At 37.8% G+C, this 20,384-nt stretch overlaps 2 protein-coding genes across 4 annotated transcripts in view; both read right to left on the reverse strand.

The window, feature by feature from the left end:
• Positions 1–762: 762 nt before the first annotated feature.
• On the reverse strand, positions 763–6,072 carry LOC127412114 (dickkopf-related protein 1-like). Its single transcript, XM_051648202.1, has 4 exons — positions 4,547–6,072; positions 4,017–4,158; positions 3,746–3,907; positions 763–2,006 (listed from the first exon to the last, which is right to left on the reverse strand). The coding sequence occupies exons 1-4, from the start codon at positions 4,802–4,804 to the stop codon at positions 1,756–1,758; spliced, it is 813 nt and encodes a 270-aa protein (XP_051504162.1). The 5' UTR covers positions 4,805–6,072; the 3' UTR covers positions 763–1,755.
• Positions 6,073–9,357: 3,285 nt separating this feature from the next.
• LOC127412113 (cGMP-dependent protein kinase 1-like) overlaps positions 9,358–20,384 on the reverse strand; it is an 87,615-nt gene continuing 76,588 nt past the window's right edge. For all 3 annotated transcript variants that reach the window (XM_051648200.1, XM_051648199.1, XM_051648201.1), the window contains exons 9-18: positions 20,271–20,345; positions 13,626–13,722; positions 12,981–13,120; positions 12,294–12,383; positions 11,740–11,881; positions 10,594–10,757; positions 10,365–10,487; positions 9,971–10,033; positions 9,825–9,891; positions 9,358–9,662 (exon numbers count right to left, since the gene is read on the reverse strand). In XM_051648200.1, the coding sequence (XP_051504160.1) occupies positions 9,564–9,662; positions 9,825–9,891; positions 9,971–10,033; positions 10,365–10,487; positions 10,594–10,757; positions 11,740–11,881; positions 12,294–12,383; positions 12,981–13,120; positions 13,626–13,722; positions 20,271–20,345 (1,060 nt within the window). In that variant the 3' untranslated portion in view covers positions 9,358–9,563. The remainder of the gene's footprint in view (positions 9,663–9,824; positions 9,892–9,970; positions 10,034–10,364; positions 10,488–10,593; positions 10,758–11,739; positions 11,882–12,293; positions 12,384–12,980; positions 13,121–13,625; positions 13,723–20,270; positions 20,346–20,384) is intronic.

Raw genomic sequence — 20,384 nt, forward strand, 5'->3', positions numbered from 1 at the left:
ATAAAGTAATTAAAGGGTCAGATATCTCTATGATTAACCTGCAATTCAGGCCTGACTGCAGGACTAATTAGAAGTTAGCCAGACACACCAAAGGTTTTTGCAGCTGATCCTCTTGTACTTCCTCTGGATTCTTCTCGTTTGATATCCTCCTGTCAGCTTTGTACTTCCCTGCTGTTTGGGCACATTCAGTCTTTCATGTGGTCAGGTGTTTTTCTGTAGACAGGGATATGGCTACCTGGAGGATTACATCTCTTTAAGAAGAGCTCTAAGCACGTTTATTTGCCATGATAACTTCCGCCAGGGGTCAAAAGCCAGGCAACTATATTGGGGGTGAGGTACAATAGGAGGCTTATATTTTAAGAGTAATGTCGTCACTGCTCAGCTTTTTTTCAGTAAGAGACAAACATACACTATCCACGGCTGACACCTGACCTCACCGTTATGTCCACATGTTCCACATGCATTATAAAATAAAGGTTTGTTCTGTGTACTGCATGACCGCACATCTCCCTCAAAGAAAAAAAGCATTGACACCAATGCACTTACAATGAAAGTCTATGGGGCAAGCAAACAATGGTTGAGTTATGAGTCGAAATTATTTTCTGTGGGAAAGAACAGCAGCATGCTCTCTATGTATTGTTTAAACTGGGGAATGCAGTTGTCGATTAGCATTTCTGTGTAAACTTTTTATTTTTTTTTTTACAAACGAGTCTTAATTATGTTATGTTAATCACCAACAGCTTGCTGTCAATGTTTTGTAAAAACTGAGGTTAGCTGCTGATGATTAATTAGTAAAAAAATAAAAAAATAAAAAAATAAAAACTGTACAGTGTACAAAACTTCCAGTGGAAGTCTATGGGGCAACCATTAGGTTGCATAGGTGCTGTTAATATAGCTTTTCTTGTACAGTATTAAATCTTTAATCATGCAGAAAGACAACACAACTCAAAACATATCTTGTTTTCTATGCAATAAAAAAGGAAGGCACTTTTTTACATTTACATGTACATTTATTAATCTAGTAATTGCTTTTATCCAAAGTGACGCTACAACTCAATATATAGCAGATTTTTGCAAAGTCTGTGATTAATTTCCCCAAGTTTAGTTTAATATCTCTCTAGATGCTGTAGGAAGCTACTGAAAACCAGCTGAATATTGTGAACGGTCATTAGACTAAAGACAGTGAAGTGTTTTTTTAGGGTTGCATCTGTGGCAGTTTGGATCAGAAGAATCCATCAAGAGAACATACTGTAGAGCGTCCATTACTTGTTATTATTATTATTATTATTATTATTATTATTATTTCATTAATATATTTTAATAACACAAATATCTTTACAATTTACTCGAAATAAAATTAGAGTACTAATAACACAATATAAATCATATGACTTGCATATTTACAATATGTAAGTGTGTGAATCATAATATGCTACTTTTATAGAATTCATATTCTCAGTGTTAAGTGCAATATCTGACTACGTATTTACAATACAGTAATTTACTGCAAGAAGAATAAGAAGTTCCTTATAAAGGGAAACAAAAGCATTCTGCCTTTTGTGATGACCCAGGAAAAAAGTCTTAAATAGCAGAGTGTACAATAGAAACATCCATACGGTGCAGTTTCTCTGCATCCGTCCAGGAAATATGATCAGTCCTTTTAATGGTGCATCCTTCTGTGGAGTCAGTTTTCCTTTGTCGCCGCAGCATGTGTGTCCGCATGCATGCTTGTGTTGTGAGAGCAGTTCTGCAGAGTCAGCGCAGTTGGCAGGTATGGAGGTTTCGGCTTTCTGCTCCGGCTTTCTCTCTCTGGCCTCGGCATGTCAGACCAGCCCCGCAGTCACAGCGCTGGAAGATCTCCAGACCGTGAGCCCCTTTCCGTCGGTGTCGCGTGCACATCTGCCCCTCCGTCAGCACAGGTTTACAGATTCGTGACCAGAAGTGCCTGGCACAGCACAGCCCATCCAGACAGTCTGAGGACCTTAAACACGTCTCGCCCTCGCCACCTGAGAGAGAAAAGACAGATTTATATCAAACTGATGTTCATCGGTTCTGTACTGTAAAGATTGGTAATGTTATTCATAACAGCTATGAGAAGTGGTGGTTTTTGGTATCAGACTCCTGGTAAAGTTGATGTGAGAAAAAAAGAGACAAGACGAGAAGTGAAGAGAAGAGGAAGGGCCAGGAAGAGACAAGAAATGAAGTACTTTAGAGACAAGGAAAGATAAGATGAGATGAGAAAACAAGAGTCCAAGATGAGAAGCGATACGAAAAGAAGAGGGTATGAAGAGACACGGTGAGATGAAACGAAAAACATCCTTTGTAAGGTGGATCAATGAAACAGAATTTTATTTCAGCTAGAGAAGATAAGAAAATAGAAAAGACCAGACAAAACTAGACCAGACCAGACGACACTAGACCAGATAGGACAAGACAGAAGAGAAAAGAGACCAGAAGAGACAAGACAATGCTAGACCAGATTAGATCTGAAGAGAAGAAAAGAGACTAGATGAGACTAGACCAGAATAGGAGAGATGAGACAAGACGAAATGTGACCAGACACAACTAGACCAGATTAGACCTGAAGAGAAGAGACAAGACTATACCAGAAGGGATGAGACAAGATGAGAAGAAAAGAGAATAGACCAGATGAGACCATAAAATTAGAGAAGAGATCAGACAAGACTAGACCAGATTAGACCTGAAGGGAAGAAAAGAGACTAGACCAGAAGAGACCAAAAAAGTAAAGAAGAGATCAGACTAGACTAGACCAGATTTGACCAGAAGAGAAGAAAAGAGATCAGACTAGACTAGACCAGATTAGAAGAGAAAAGAGACTAGACAAGACTAGACCAGAAGAGATGAGAAAAGACGACTAGACTAGACCAGATTAGAAGAGAAAAGAGACTAGACGAGACTAGACCAGAAGAGATGAGAAAAGACGAGAAGAAAAGAGACCAGACTAGACTAGACCAGATGAGACCAGAAAAGTAGAGAAGAGACCAGACAAGACTAAACCAGATTAGACCTGAAGGGAAGAAAAGAGACTAGACCAGAAGAGACCATAAAAGTAGAGAAGGGATCAGACAAGACTAGAGTAGAAGAGAAAAAAGACCAGACAAGACCAGATTAGACCAGAAGAGAAGAAAAGAGACCAGACCAGATAAGAAGAGAGAGGAGAAGAGACTAGACAAGACTAGACCAGAAGAGATGAGACAGATGAGAAGAAAAGAGGATAGACCAGATTAGACCAGAAGCGAAGAAAAGAGAGCAGATGAGACTAGACCAGATGAGACCATAAAAGTAGAGAAGAGATCAGATTAGAAGAGAAAAGAGACCAGACAAGACCAGATTAGACCTGAAGAGAAGAGAAGAGACTAGACGAGACTAGCCCAGACAAGAGGAAAAGAGATCAGACTAGACTAGACAAGATTAGAAGAGAAAAGAGACCAGACAAGACCAGATTAGACCTGAAGAGAAGAAAAGAGACTAGACGAGACTAGACCAGAAGAGATGAGAAAAGATGAGAAGAAAAGTGACCAGACTAGACTAGACCAGACGAAACCAGAAAAGTAGAGAAGATATCAGACTAGACTAGACCAGATTAGAAGAGAAAAGAGACCAGACAAAACCAGATTAGACCAGAAGAGAAGAAAATAGACCAGAGAAGAGAAGAGAAGAGAAGAGAAGAGAAGAGAAGAGAAGAGAAGAGAAGAGAAGAGAAGAGAAGAGAAGGATGAATCACCTTTCACTGGCTGCTGTGGGTTTGTAAGGATGGTGTTTCTTTTAGGATGCTGCACCGCAGTGATGTTCTTTTCACGTGTGACTGCTATAGTAGGAGCATCCGTTCTGCCAACCTGTTGCGTGGCATTTACCCTGCCAATAGCATCAGCAGGTTGGCACACGCCTGAGAAAGGAACAAGATGCATGTGGAAAAATGTAACTTTATGCAAACTGGCTACAACAGTAAACTGATTTAAGCTCTAAACATATAAGAAGCATAAGGTGGTCTGTACCGTTAATGCATTGGTTTCCAGCGCAGCACATCCCGTCGCGAACGCAGCGTTTCCTGCGCCTGCGGCAGGTCAAACAAACTCCCCGCGAGCCGTTACAAAACTCACCGAACTTGCACTCAGCATCAACGGCGCAGTGTGGTGACTGTGGACGAATAAATAATAATTATTAATTTCAAAAACCATGTTTACACAGTGCTTCAGAGGATGCATATAATGTAGCATATATCTACAGAAAAATATTTTTGTATTTATTTTTTTTAAATATATATATATATATATATATATATATATATATATATATATATATATATATATATATATATATAATTTTTTTTATTTTTTTTTTTTTATTTTTTTAATAAAAAATACATATTTATATATTTTTTCTTCCCCCAATTAAACGAGCTTATTATAACGAGCTTTTAAAATGAGCTCAATAAAATCTCTAAAAGGCACAAAGTCTAAATGCAAACTGTTGTATCCTTTAAGATGCTCGTTCAGTCAACGAATCCAGCGATGTGCACACGTACCGCCGGAGCGTCGCTGTCTCCGGTGCCGGTGATGCGCGGGCTCGCGCTGACCGCATCACTCGGACTGGATGCGGCAGGCAGATGCTTGATGGAGTTCCGTAACACAGGTCCTGCTTGAGCATCTGCACTGATTCCTCCGCAAACAGCGAGATAAACAGTCACAATGGTTAGTAATGAGACCGGTCTCATGTTCTTCTCTGCCAGCTTGTCACGAAGTCCCAGATGATGAGTGAATGAATAAAGTCTAGAGCACTTCATGTGTCTCCAACAGTTTGTGTTGGACACGTGAGTTTTATGCGGGACTGTTTGTATGCTCCCGCCCCTTTTAAATGACTGTATGAATGCATCAACACGCTCTCCACCTCCCCTCTATCATCGCCTGTGCAGACTCGTGCCGATTACCCAGCGCAGACATCTGCGCAGGCAAGTGGAATATCATTCTGCTAATAAAGCGCGCAGTCTCTCCTGCTCATGAATATTAATTTGGTCACGCTGACGCTGAATCAACTATACAAAACAATAAACAACATATAACAAATAGCACTACACATTCCAAGAGGGTTACAAACAGTATACTTTATAATATCACCGAAGGCGTTCTCACGCTGAAAAAGTTAGACGCAACGCCAAGAACAGAGCCGAACGCAGGTGTTTTGAGACGCGTTTTGTTGAGTCGAAGACAATACGTCTAAAAACGCTACACTTTTCCAGATGATGTTTACATATGAAAACAGCGCGGACGGACGCAGAAACGCATTCTGTGTATTATTATTTTTTAAAGAGTATTTAAAAAGAAACAGGCTGAAAAATGTCGCTTGTGAATATAAAATTTCGCTTGGAAAAGTAATAATTTGTCAATTTAACACAAAAAGGGTCTAACTTCCAAGATTCTGACTAAAATAGAAGTTATGGGATATTCTCCTTTTATTGATTTATTTATTATTATTTTTACAAAATTTAAAAAAGTCAATTCAAAACACTTTACTATAGACACAATCCCAAAACACATGGTCATGTTTGATGACAGAAGACACAAATGGGAGAAATACCGTCACTAAACTTTGCTAGTCTATTATTTAGGTAACAGTTATGACTTATGTGAGAGACTTCAACTACTTTGTTAGATAAAATAAATGCCTTCCCAAGCAGCCACGATACTTTCTATTCAATATTCATGCTGACGCTGCTTGGCAACATTCCTGTAGCTGTGTGGTCTAATTAATATTCATAAGTCACGCCCTCATTATAATAGGGATTGGTGTAGTCGTCGCATCTTTCGCAATAGTTGTGCGTAATTACCGTCGCGCCCCCTCAGAAACGTAAATCGCTTAAAGTTAAATTTAAGGGATATCATTATACACGACAGTACCTGTCAGCAGCCCCTGTTAAATATGTCCTAAGCTTCAACCTAACAATTTGTCTGTCAGCACATAGAATTTGTGCATTAATGTTTCATGCGCTTATCCAAATTACTGTAGTAAAAAAGCAGTTCCTCAGTGTTTGTCTTCACCGAATTTAAGTGCTAATCTTCTGTGGGGGGGGGGGGGGGGGGGAAACAGTGCCAAAAACAGTGAAAAAGTTTTTTATTTGGTCTCAGTTAACAGCATTAATTGCACAATTGTTATGATAATTGAACTAATGTGAAATGACCCACAAACCTACCTATTTTTAAGATCTATTTTGTTTAGCTTTGGAGATTTGTGAGTCTTAATGCTTTTCTTTTTCAACTTAACTATATCCTTAGCTAGGGTAAACCTAAAGTATCATTTTTAAACACGTGCTTAATAGTGTAAGTCTGAATTAATTTGAAATCCGAAATCATTCTTTTCTATAGTTTCAATGACTGTCAGTTCAAGTGTACACTAGTGAGGTTTATATGAATGTTGAGAAATGGCTCTATTCAGGTGTCACAACACTGCTGATGCGTCTGTCAGAAATTCAATGATGAATTGGTGCCCCCTACTGATCATGATGAAAAAAATCATAAAAAAACTAATCATCAAAAAATCTTAATTGCTCCAATGCAAGCACATGCAAAATTCACATTTCAAAGTCACTGCAGCTTTATGCCCCCAAGTGAATGGGTACGGGCGCTGTTAAGCTCCAAAATGAGCTTATATATAAAGCATGTGTATGTGTGTGTGTGTGTGTATATATATATATATATATATATATATATATATATATATATATATATATATATATATATATATATATATAAAAATATAAAAGTAATAGTCAGTATCTGGTGTGGCCACCAGCTGCATTAAGTACTGCAGTGCATCTCCTCCTCATGGACTGCACCAGATTTGCCAGTTCTTGCTGTGAGATGTTACCCCACTCTTCCACCAAGGCACTTGCAAGTTCCCGGACATTTCTGGGGGGGAATGGCCCTAGCCCTCAACCTCTGATCCAACAGGCTCTTCGCTGGCCATGGCAGAACACTGACATTCCTGTCTTGCAGGAAATCACGCACAGAACGAGCAGTATGGCTGGTGGCATTGTCATGCTGGAGGGTCATGTCAGGATGAGCCTGCAGGAAGGTTACCACATGAGGGAGGAGGATGTCTTCCCTGTAACGCACAGCATTGAAATTGCCTGCAATGACAACAAGCTCAGTCCGATGATGCTGTGACACACCGCCCCAGACCATGAAGCACCCTCCACCTCCAAATTGATCCTGCTCCAGAGTACAGGCCTCAGTGTAACACTCATTCCTGATAACGATAAACGCGAGTCTGACTATCACCCCTGGTGAGACAAAACCGCGACTCGTCAGTGAAGAGCACTTTTTGCCAGTCCTGTCTGGTCCAGCGAAGGTGGGTTTGTGCCCATAGGCGATGTTGTTGCCGGTGATGTCTGGTAAGGACCTGCCTTACAACAGGCCTACAAGCCCTCAGTCCAGCCTCTCTCAGCCTATTGCGGACAGTCTGAGCACTGATGGAGGGACTGTGTGTTCCTGGAGTATCTCGGGCAGTTATTGTTGCCATCCTGTACCTGTCCCGCAGGTGTGATATTCGGATGTACCGATCCTGTGCAGGTGTTGTTACACATGGTCTGCCACTGCGAGGGTGATCAGCTGTCCTTCCTGTCTCCCTGTAGTGCTGTCTTAGGCGTCTCACAGCACGGACATTGCAATTTATTGCCCTGGCCACATCTGCAGTCCTCATGCCTCCATGTAGCATGCCTAAGACACATTCACGCAGATGAATAGGGACCCTGGGCATCTTTCTTTTGGTGTTTTTCAGAGTCAGTAGAAAGTTCTCTTTAGTGTCATAAGTTTTTATAGCTGTGACCTTAATTGCCTACTGTCTGTAAGCTGTTAGTGTCTTAACGACCGTTCCACAGGTGCATGTTAATTAATTGTTTATGGTTTATTGAACAAGCATGGAAAACATTGTTTAAACCCTTTACAATAAATATCTGTAAAGTTATTTGGATTTTTACTAAATTATCTTTAAAATACAGCGTCCTGAAAAAGGGAAGTTTCTTTTTTTGCTGAGTTTATATATATATATATATACACACACACACACATACTTTTTTTCCTTCAAAATTTCATGTTTTGTGTTCCAAAGAAGTCAAAGGTGTTTGGAACAATATGATAGTGATTAAATTACAGAATTTTCATTTTTGGGTGAACTATTTTTATAAGTTTTACAGTATGATCATTTTACATATATAACAGACAGATCATCACACGAGGACACTGAGAGTGTCTAAACAGTTGCTTTATTGTGTAAAAAAGAAGACAGAGCATCTGATGGACATCAGCAGGCTAAAGGGGTCGTATTCTGACATGCAGCACGAGGAGCGTTTCAGAATGCCGTTGATTTAAGGCACTAATACTGTCCATGATCTGATACAGCTGAATCTCTGGAGAAATTATTACATTGTACCTGCATTCGAATTAGTCCTAAGAGCACAAGAGTTTAAGAGATGACCATAAAATGCAAACCAATCCCAGTTCCGTTCCTGATTTGACTCCACCCTGTTCCTATTTAAAATCTGTCCATTTACAGTCATTTAAAATACTTACCTCCTCCTTATAAATGCATCTGGGACAATAAATACAGTACACTCTATTAACGGAGCTATGAATTTGAGGCACATCATTTCATGGGATTACAGTTTGAGAAAACCATCGCAGGGCTCAGAATATCATAAACTGTAATGGCCATCATACTGGACAATAAATTAATGGCAAAGAAAGGCAATAGAATGCGACTAAAGATGTCTGTTTGTGTGTTTGCAGAGATGATTAAAGCCTGGTGCACAAGCCTAGTGGTATTCAGAATAAATATGCCTTCATGTTATGAACATATTATCGAAATTATCTCAGATTCGCTCTGATGAATGAGCAGAAAAAAAGCACAATGTGCACCAGGCTTTTGGGTGAAACTGAACCATGAGGGTTTTATGATTGACGTATTATGACACATGTGAAAGATTAACCGATACATGACAAGAACGGCAGCGTATGCATGTGTTTTTGGAATAGCGATTCTATGCTACTATGTACATGTGCTATGATGAATGAGTATTACTCTAAGAGTAACATTCAGGTCTGTCTGGACTCCCTTGACATGTAGCTTTGACATACAGTGTTGTTTTCACATAGATAGTCTTAATAAGAGTAGTCTGCACACAGATTGGTGAATGAAGAGTTTGCAGCCAATCAGGGAGAAGAACAAAGCACTGAGGTCACAACCTTTTCCCTAAATGGACTGCCTCCTCAATTACCTCACAGTAAAGGTGGCTATTATGGGTCAAAGGTGAACACACACACACACACACACACACACACAAGATTCATTTTTTACATTTTAAAGTCTACAGTCATTTTAAAGTCACTCCACAAGAACTTAATTTGATGATGGACAAAATCCATTTTCTTTCTTAATTTTTCATCAGTAGTGCAGCATTGTCCAAGGGAAGCATGTCTATCCCAGGTAAAAGTCCCATGTGAGCAGTGTTGAGTGTCTGTGCGTGTGTGGTTACACGTGTTTAAGTCTTTTTAGAAGTCTATATCCCAGCCTGAGTTATCATCAGGTGGCGGCTCTTCATTGTCCTCTGGAAAGCTGTCAAAGTTACTGGTGTCCGTGGAAGATGTTACCTGAACAATGGCAAAAAAACAAAAAAACAAACAACAGCAGAAAATGTTAGCTTGTGACATCCTGAAAATCACGTTTGCAATGTGCTGGCCAAGAATTCATGTCTGTGTACTTTTGTAGAATGTGTTTCTGGCCTAACATCAGTCGAACAAGTAAGCACTTACATTGGGAATGATGGGGGGCGTCAGTGTCCCCTTCCTCAATCCGTCCCAGTTAAACCCTTCAAACCATCTGTAATGATTAATTAAACACTATCAGGACAAGACTCTTTTCATTCATGTCCATGTTTAAATGCATATCTCAAACTCACTTGTGCTTTTGGATGTCTTTGACACCGTTTTTCAAGTTTCCAAGTCTTTCAGATGGAGCATCTCTAAGAACAAAGAAAAAAGACAGAAATCTGTGTTGATAAGAGCCACTTCTTTTTCTTTCGGCTGCTCCCGTTAGGGGTCGCCACAGCGGACCATCCATAATCCGCATATTTGACTTGGCACAGGTTATATGCCAGATGCCCTTCCTGACGCAACCCCCAGTGGCTGGGGGACTCTCACTCACACCTATGGGGCAATTTAGAGTCTCCAATTCACTTAACCTGCTTGTTTTTTTTTTTTACTTGTGGGGGAAACCGGAGCACCCAGAGGAGTTGATAAGAGCCACTAACAGAACAAATGTCTGTTTTTTCCCCACTGTCTTGATGTACATACCTGCATAGCTTTTTGATGAGATTGGCAGCATTTTTGGTGATTTTTTTGGGGAATTCTATCATGTCAATGCCTCTAAGAATGATGTTGTATGTTTTCATTGGATCAGGGCCTGAAAAAGGAGGACTGAAAAATATACAGGAAAAAAGTTAATAAAAAAATTGCATGTGTATAAATTTGCAGTCATAATACTTACTGATATTTAATGGAGTAATTTACCCCTCTGTCTTACCTGCCAGTCAGTAACTCGTACATGAGGATACCGAGAGACCAGTAATCTGCCGAGATATCGTGTCCTTTGTTCAGGATGATCTCTGGAGCCACATACTCTGGAGTACCGCAGAACGTCCATGTCTTCTTCCCAAAGCCGATCTTCTTAGCAAAGCCAAAATCCACCTTGAACATATTTACACACAAGATGGAATTTAGGCTTTTTTTGTCACTAGAGGTCTCTTAAATTCAGACATCTTGAAACCTGTTGATGCTCATTGACCCCACCCATGGGTTTGACTTTGCTTTGCTTAAATTAGTTCACATTTACCATATAGTGTGCTGTTCAAAATTGTTCATAATGTTGACATATTATACATCTTTATAATATGTCAACATTATGAACTCTTTTTTGACTAGACTATATAGTATATGTGACATGCACATCAACAAGTTCATCCAAAAGCTGAAAAATGTTTCTTTCAGAGGATATATGGAGTTAGGATGAAAATAAGGTGCATTTCGAACTGTTCTGAGACAGAGCAGACAGACAGCACACTGTAAGTTAAGTCATTCACCAAATAGGGAGCAAGGGAGCATCCTATAGCTCTCTATGCAGATAAGTGCATTCATTACTAAAATCAGACCAAAAGTTCAGTTTCAGGCTGCAGATGATGTTTGGACCACTCAACATGTTTGGTAGACATGGTACAATGGTAATAAGTACACAAATTCATAATTTATAATGTATAATTTTATTTGAACACAGTTGGCATTGATTGGATGATGCTGGCCATTACATTGAATCAGAATTAATTATGCTAATTTATGATGTAATGTCTCTAACGTTTAAAAAATATGAATAACCAACACTCCTTGAAACATAATAAACAATTTGATTAAAAAAAAAGGCTTTCTATAGCTTGGTATTATTTAAAATTTCTCAACACAGAATTTTTTTGTTGTTGTTTTTTTTGCTTGTTTATTACGTGCTTCGTGTTATAAATCAAAAAAGGAAATGGAAAATGCACTCAGCAATCACGCTTGGGTTTCATGAGGTTATGGGGACCACTTTATGCTGTGCTCCCCTTGAAACTTTTGAAAGGGTGGGTACTGGGTGTCAACATGGGTGGCTTTATATGACACAGAAAACTCTTCCTGTTCTCACCAGTTTGGCATAGCCTCTGTGGTCCAGTATCAGGTTCTCTGGTTTGAGGTCTCTGTATATGATGCCTTTGGAATGCAGGTAAGCAAACGCCTCCACCACACATGCTGTGTAAAACCGTGTAGTTGAATCGTCAAAGTTGCCCCTGTGATTAGAAAATAAATAAATAACACTTTACAATAAGGTGGTATTCGTTAACATATATTAACTCTATTAGTTAACATCAACTAACAAAGAACAATATTTTTACAGAATTTCTTAATGTTGCTTAATGTTAATTTCAACATATAATAAATTCAAAGTTGTATACGTTAATATTAGTTAATGCATCATGTACTAACAATGAACAATTGTATTTTTATACACTAACACTAACCAAGATGAATAAATGCTGTACATTTTTTATTTGTTTTTAGTTTATGATAACTAATGCAAATTCTGATGTTAAAAAATGGAACCTTACTGTAAAGTTTTGCTCAAAAATGGATTGTTGTGATGAAATACAGACAGCAAACGAGAGAGCATACTGATAAAGAGTGAATGAAGGCAGCTCTCACCTGTCTCTGAGGATTGTCCACAATTCTCCACCCAGACATGCCTCCATCAGCATGTAGAGGTATTTACTGTCCTTAAATGTCCTATAGAGTCTATAATAACAAAAGGAATATTCAGAAACAAAAGATATTTTGAACCCTGATATTACGGATGAAAACTTTTTTTTTATAGGAGCTTTTGCTCATTTTCAAGTCAAAACTGGAATGTCAACATTTTATTAATAACTCCAGGAATAGATAAAAAAAAAAAATGAAATAATGTAAACAATTTTAACAGCACACCGAATGGCTTTTTGCGATAAAAAATAAGTTATACGTTTCACAGTTAGTTGGGGGTGCAGCGTTTTAAACCTATTCCAGTGCTCAAATGAATTTTGTCTGAATTTTGTCTGCTAGGGACAGTGTACAGCAAGATAGGATGGATAAGTGCTGAGATCAGACACTAGTATACAGTCAAGACTTGTTGGCGCCTAATTGTTGATATTGCAGCAGCTATCGTTAATAACATAAAATGCTATTATACACTTTCAAGGGTAAAAGTACATCCGCTTACTGTCACATATCTGATGTAACAGCTAAAACTACCTACAGTACACCATGCTTGATGTTAATGAATTTAGTCATTAAACAGGGCATCAGCTGTCAGAATGGTTGAAGTTTAATGTAACAGATACATGGTGCTGGAGGTACCTGACAATAAAATCTGAATGCGCCTCCTGCATGATGAGTTTCTCGGAGCGGATGTGCTCCTGCTGTCTCGTGTCCACAATGTGACGCTTCTTCAGGATCTTCATCGCAAACGTCTTCACCTCATCACTCTTGAGCTGGACCTAAGAACAAAACAAGAGGAGTAGGAAGTATTATTTGCACCATTAGCTTAGCAAATAATAATAATAATAATAATAATAAAAATGTTATAAGCAAGCCCACATGGAATCAGCACACCTTTTTCAACTTTTCAACATAATTTCTGTGGAATTATGTGGAATGGATATAAAATAACTTGTTAAACAGATCTGTGTGTATTACACTCTTATTGGGAGCTGAAAGAATAATCAAATTAGCCAGAATATTTAATAAAAATGCAAAACTTTGTTAAGGCTGAGCATTTTTGCAGAGTTTTGTTGGTGTAGATTCTGTATGGGCCTGCTTATTAGGTAATCATTTCTGCATGAGTAAGACTATAATATCTTTCCTTTATTGTGAAGAACGCACAATAGGCCAAAAATAAAAATCCATGCTGACTTAATCTGCTGACATATTAATTTGGAAACCATAAATACACTTGTTTATACAATAAAAATAAATATTTTATACATCTAACATTTACAGTACCAGTTCAACACGTCCAAATCCTCCAACTCCAAGAGTGTCGATGATGTTGAAGTCAGACAGGTTTAGGTTTGAGAAGAAGGAATTCTCTGCTTCATATCTGCATTTCAAAAAGCAGAAAAATTAGTGATGACTGAATGGAAGAACAGATGGAGGGAGTTTTTTCCTTTGTCTGTCCAGTGGAACAACAAACAAAATCTGCATTTCTTCCCAAAAATATCTGTCCTCTGGTTCTTTTTCCCCTTAAATCTCTGATGTTTAATCTAGTAAAAGTCAGTGGTGTAGTAAGGCTGTTTTTTTTTTGTCACAAACAAAACTCCCATCCACGATACGCATCAAGTGCATTTTAGCTTCTCTAGGTGATAAAGCTTTTACTCCTTTAAACAGAGATAATTAAACAGCAACAGATGCAAAAGTCTGCAATTATATAGTTCCTGTGAATACCAGCATGGGTTTAAACAACTTAAGGGGTGGGTGAAACCGAACTTGAAACTTCAGACTTTATTTGCTGTGCAAATAAGGTCCGTTTAAAATCGAAAGCAGCCATATCATTCAGTATCATAGGCATTATCATGTGCTTCTGTATCATTCAGTATTATTCGTTAAGCGATTAAGCAACTTTTCACGGTTAAAACCTGACGCCCGCACCCACTTACCTTGTCTTTGTTGCCATTGTCAGTTAAAGGGATATTTCACCCAAAAACATAAAATCTCTCATCATTTACTCAATCTACATTTCATCCCATATGTGTATGACTTTCTTCTGCAGAACAAAAAGAAGAATTTTAGAAGAATACTTCAGCTCTGTAGGTCCATACAATGCAATCGAATGGTGACCAACAGTTTCAAGCTCCAAAAAGCACATAAAGTCAGCATAAAAGTAATCCATATTTCTCCACTGGTTAAATCTGTGTCTTCAGAAGCGAAATTATAGGTGTGGTTAAGAAACAGATCATATTTAAGTCCTTTTTAATATAAATCTCCACTTTCACATTTCTTCGCAAAAAGGATTGAAATGTTGATCTGTTTCTCATACAACGTGATTGCATCGCTTCAGAAGACATGGATTAAACCACTGGATACATATGGATTACTTTTATACTGCCTTTATGTGATTTTTGGAGCTTCAAAGGTCTGGCCACCTTCCACTTGCATTGAAAGGACCTACAGAGCTGAAATATTCTTCCATAAACCTTAATTTGTGAAGAAATAAAGTCATACATGTCTGGGTTGCCATGAAAGTGAGTAAATGATAAGAGAATTTACATTTTTGGGTGACCTATTCCTTTAATGCATAAAATATACTGCTGGTTTGACTGAATGAGCTCTAGCGGTAGTTAACTTTCACACTGTCAGTTAAAATGATATTGTATTAGAGGTTATTGTATTACACATTCATAAATAGGCATGATGGGGGCCACAAAATAAAAGCTGAAGAGCTGGATGTGGCCCTTGGCTTTAGTATGTGAGCTAGAAAGTCAGTTCCTTTAACTCAGTGACAAATGATTCACTGTAAAGATCAAAGAGGACTTTACGTTCATAATATTACAATGGTGTTTTGATTTTGTTAGCCACTGGCATTTTCATTGCATCATACTACAGCTGGTTCAAGAGAGGTCAGAATGACCTAACAGTACTGTAACACATTCTAAATAAAACTCTGCTTGATGTCTATTTACAAACTCAAGTTTGCCCTAGTGACCTTTGTGTACAGTCATGTATTTTTCTCCATTTAGAGAATTATTGTTTCAATCAAAATACTAGCACTTTCTATTGGTTACAGCACTATTTGTTGTTTAATGGTGAAACTACCATCCTTAAAAAGGGCCTATGATGCAGAACTGGCCACTCAAATCCCCTTAAAATAACTCACTTCAGTGAGTTCATCTCGTGACTACTGACAGGATTGAGCTTGTGTTTTGCTTGCACAAATTGCTCCCTGGTGTCACACCGAGGTTATGATTTTCCATGCACATTGCCAAGGGTCCTAAAAACCAGCATACACACACAAAGCATCCTTCAGTTCTAATTCAATCCCTTTCACATTATCAGTTATTAGGCTGGACAATGGAGGGGAAAATCTTTTCTGGGTCAGAGATGTGGATACAGGCTTTTGAATGCTGGCATGTTCTGCAGATACAGAGCAAAAATAAATAACCCCCAAGCTATTTGAAGCTTACGCTTATATAAATATGTCAATGATGTATAGTAGATGTTTACTGTGGTTCCGTTCATACGGCACCCAATCAAACATTTAAACAGTTGTGGCTTCAAGTAGTCACTTTGGATTTGGAATACAGACTTAACATTGTTACATTTCTGCACTTTTATTCATTTAGCAGATGATTTTATCCAAAGGGACTTACAAATGAGGAACATAGCAAGTAATTTGTCATACAAAAGCCAACAACATCTGCAGTATTGCATTCTAATATTTTTCTTTCGAATCTTTTTTTCTAAATCCTTAAAATAAAATAGAGAGAGGGGGAGAGAGAGAGAAAGAGAAAGAGAGAGAGAGAGAGAGGGGGGGGACTGAAGGAAGAAGAATGTTTTTGAAAAAGAAAGAAAGTTTTTTTAATCATCAAATGAATTGATGATGGGTTCAGAGGTCATATAAATGCACTGGTCTGATAACTTTGTTTCCAACAACAAGAGCAGCTCCTCATTTGCAAGAGTCTGAACATGTCTGATTCTGAATATGTTTTCAAATGCATGCATAAACCCAGTCAGCCAAAACATAAATGAGATTAAAGATCCCATAAAGGAATACACTGTGGGTGTTTTGGATCTTAAATGTATTATGATGTTGTTAGCTTCCAGCTTATTATTATTATTATTATTTTTAATCAGCATGCATAAGACTATTTACAGTACTGTTTTTCTGGACAAATGCCCACAGAAATCAACAAAATAATCAGTTTTAAAATGGCTTTGATTAAAAAATAAACCCCGAAGCCACTGCTGATAGAGCATGTGTGTGACGCTGCTTCAGGCTCACAGTTCCTATAATTCACTACGAATAAAAAGACTGCCAACTCTCACTCTCAACTAAAGAGTGTATCTTATTGACTACATGGTGGAAATACAGAGCTTTATTTATCTAAATGCTACTGTGATGTATAGAAACAAACTTGTCAGACACTGACTTTTCTGTCAATGTTTAAAAATGGAACAAAATAAGAGTAATGGCATGTCTTAAAACTTGTTTATAAATGATCTGGATGACCAAAACTGTAAGCTTTTTGGCAATCAGTCTTCTACTTTTGTGATAGGTTACTCAGTCGCTTTCCTGCAGCTGAAAGCTGACACATTCAGTACATCATACTGTAGCTGTTTTTTTAATTGAAGGATGAGTCTAAATTGTGTTTTAATAATAATAATAATAATAATAATAATAATAATAATAATAATAAAATTAACAATAATTTTAAAGGTGTTTTGAAGGTGCTGGGAGTGATTTTTTTCATGGAAAGATATGCAAAAAAATGTCCTACTCCCTGAAAGATATTAATAAAATAAGTGCCACGAGATATCTCACCGGTCTCTGTGACAGCTCTAGACTCTGTAAACAGCAAACAAAAATGTGTCTGCGGGCCACGGACAATGATGCTTTCTGCCTGTCAATCATTGCGCACGTTATCATAGTATTGTAGTTGCAGCGAATTATTGAGGCATAATGCAATTTTTATGCCATGTTGCTCATAACAGTTGTCAGTTGAGGGCGCTATTTCACTACTGTTGTTTTTAACAACCGTTTCTGCTCTCAATAAAGCTCATTTTGGTATGTTTGGAGTTCGGGTTTTGGAAAGAGGGGGTGTGGCTAATCCAATGGCTTAGTCTCGTGGAAGTAGAACAGCTGAAATCACTTACAGCACCTTTAAGTATATAAACCTCATTAAATTTTGTTAAATTTCTTTAAAAACAAGATTAAATATCTCATGTCATTTTGCTTCTCAATTAAATATATCTTGTTTTAAGGGTGTTTAGATATTTTTACGTGACACCAATTAAATTATATTAAATTAAAAATACAAAGAAGCTTTTTTTTTGCAATGCAGATCTAATCTAAAAACAATCAATTATATCAGCAGGCCTATAAACAACACTGACCTGTAGCTAAATGTAAAGATATAGTGAAAGGTAATAAAATAAACTTCAACAGGGGGGCCAGATATAACTACAGACAAAAGTTACAAACATACCCTGGAAAACAGATTCGGTACTATAAATATGTAGTTTATGGTGTATTTTATCTCATTAGAGTGTTCTCTATCTGTCAGCGTGGCGGCTGGAGATTCATTTATTAGTGGCAGGTTTGAAGTTTAGATCACAGGGAAAGCAAGCGCAGGAGGTGACAGCTTTAGATGTGTCTTAATAAGCTTTAATCTGTGACAGTCACACAGGCCACAGACAACTTTTCATTATTTATCAGCCATATTTTACATCGCAGATGAGCTGATAAGAGTAAGAAAAGTTTCTATTTCTGTAAGATGTAAGATAGAGGGGATTTTTGAGGGAAATTAATTCCTAAGCTGCCCCAGAATCCACCTCTCAATCTCTCTCTCTCTCACTCTCTCTCTCTCTGTGTGTGTCACATTTATCTGAGCGGATTAATTTCTCATCACTGCGCAATGATTGCATTTCTCTCTTATCATGTTTCTTGTGATTATAAACAGTTGCCGACAGCTCTTACGTAATGTGTCTTCTGTATGCTCTTACAGCATTTCCTACATCACAGTTTCAGTACACACCTTTGTGTAAGGACAAAAACTTGCCTGCACTCAATAATAATGACTAAAACAGAATGCTATTAATATGAACTGTAATTGAAACGACTCATATTTCATTCAGATTGGTTTAACTGGCATAATTAAGTATAATAATTTTAATAGTCTCACATAGCCTGACTATTGATAATCGACATAAAGTCTGGTCCACATTGCAGCTTATTCTGGGCCAAGAACCACCCAATTAAACATGAAGGGGCCATCTGACCAACATATAAAGTTCACTTGTTTTTGTGTGATGTTTAGAGGCAGGACATAACCCTGAGAGGAAAGCAGAATGTCTAAAAAACATCTCTTTTGCTAAAAAGACCCCGTTAACACCTGTGTTTCAGGTAATCCTGTCAAGTGGTCAGAACTAAGTACAGGTGTAAATGGGGTCCAAAATGTTTTGTGATCGGATAACAAAAACCTCATATGGAGGTAGTCAAAAAGCATGTGACCAAATCACATTTCAAGTGTAAACACTAGTCCGTCCTGATGCCTCCCTGACAGCAGCAAAGCTCCATCCCTCACCTGTCAATCAACATCTGCATGAGTTTTAAACTTTGCCGGTATCATGCGTCTTTAAAATAAAATAACCGTCCAATTGAACAATTTGAAAAAGCGCATACATACATTACGTGCTTATATTGTACATGCCCAAGAACTTCATGGAACTTCTTCAGTGTGTCTGATATCAACATACAGGGATACAGATCAGAATCACACACAGCTGAAGCTCACTTAATTCACACAGTACACTCCACTAGTATAACAGGGAATTTTAATCGAAATGTCACATTTGTGCTTAGATTAAATTAAAGTATAATAAGCAGAAACAGTGCCCCAGCTTTCTTTGCTTTTTTAATCTTTTTTGCTTTTAAACGCTTCATCATCATCATACAATAAGACACTTACATAGTAAGTGATTTCAGTCATGAAATCAGAGACCCTCCCCTTGAAATCTAAACACAAGTGGTCACAGAAGACACATTTGAGACCGCATGTTAATACCAGGTGTAAATGGAAATGTCTCGCTTGTCCACTTGTGATCGAATCACCCAAAATGCATATTAATACCAGGTGTAAACAGGCTCTAAGATACTCAAAATCAAAATTCTAAATATTTTTTTTTTTTTTTTTAAGTTTCAATGCCATGAACCTCACTCACTTCAGTTTGAGTAATCTTAATTTTGTTTCCCATTGAACATAAAAATCTGTGCACCTGAAAGTGACAGTTCACTCAAAAATGACAATTCTGTGATCATTCACCCACCTTTTTGTTGTTCCAAACCTGTATTACTTTCTTTCGTGAAACACAAAAGATTTTAGGCAGAATGACAGCCTCAGTCACCATTCACTTAAACTGTATGGAGAGAAAAAAGTTACGATGAGAGTAAATGGTGACTGAGAATGACACAGTACCTAACATCTTGGTGTGTTCTATGAAAGAAAGTCAATGTTACGGGTTTGGAGCAAAATAAAGGCAAGTAAGTGATGACAACATTTTCCTTTTTGGGTGAACTATCCCTTTAACTCCTGGAAAACTGTATATAGTCAGCTAATCAGAGTGGAGCTTGCTGTTTTTAGAAAGCTCCTGCAATCTTTCTGTGTAATATGCATCAGGTGGTCTGAGGTTGAGACAGTGACAGTGTTGTGTAATGACTCATCTAAAGGGGTCATATTATAAAAAAAAAAAATTCCCGTGGTGTACTACAGAAACATTCTGTATATGCTTTCAGAACTGAAAACTATATGATGAGTGTTTTGGGTGCAAGAAACCTTGAGTAAAATTATAAGTGGAGCTCAGGAAAGAAAATAAGAAAATAAAAACATGATGATATTACACTTTTAAAAGGTTTTCAGAAAAGATTTCACCTACTTTGCTTTTGCCTCTGCATCTTCACAGCCTTTGTTAGACACATCTTCCAGACCTCCAATCAAGTGTTTGTATGAGCTGAAAAAAAAAAAGAAAAAAAGGCACAAATAGCATTTC

Source organism: Myxocyprinus asiaticus, chromosome 21 (assembly GCF_019703515.2).
Source record: "Myxocyprinus asiaticus isolate MX2 ecotype Aquarium Trade chromosome 21, UBuf_Myxa_2, whole genome shotgun sequence".
NCBI classification, from domain to species: domain Eukaryota; kingdom Metazoa; phylum Chordata; class Actinopteri; order Cypriniformes; family Catostomidae; genus Myxocyprinus; species Myxocyprinus asiaticus.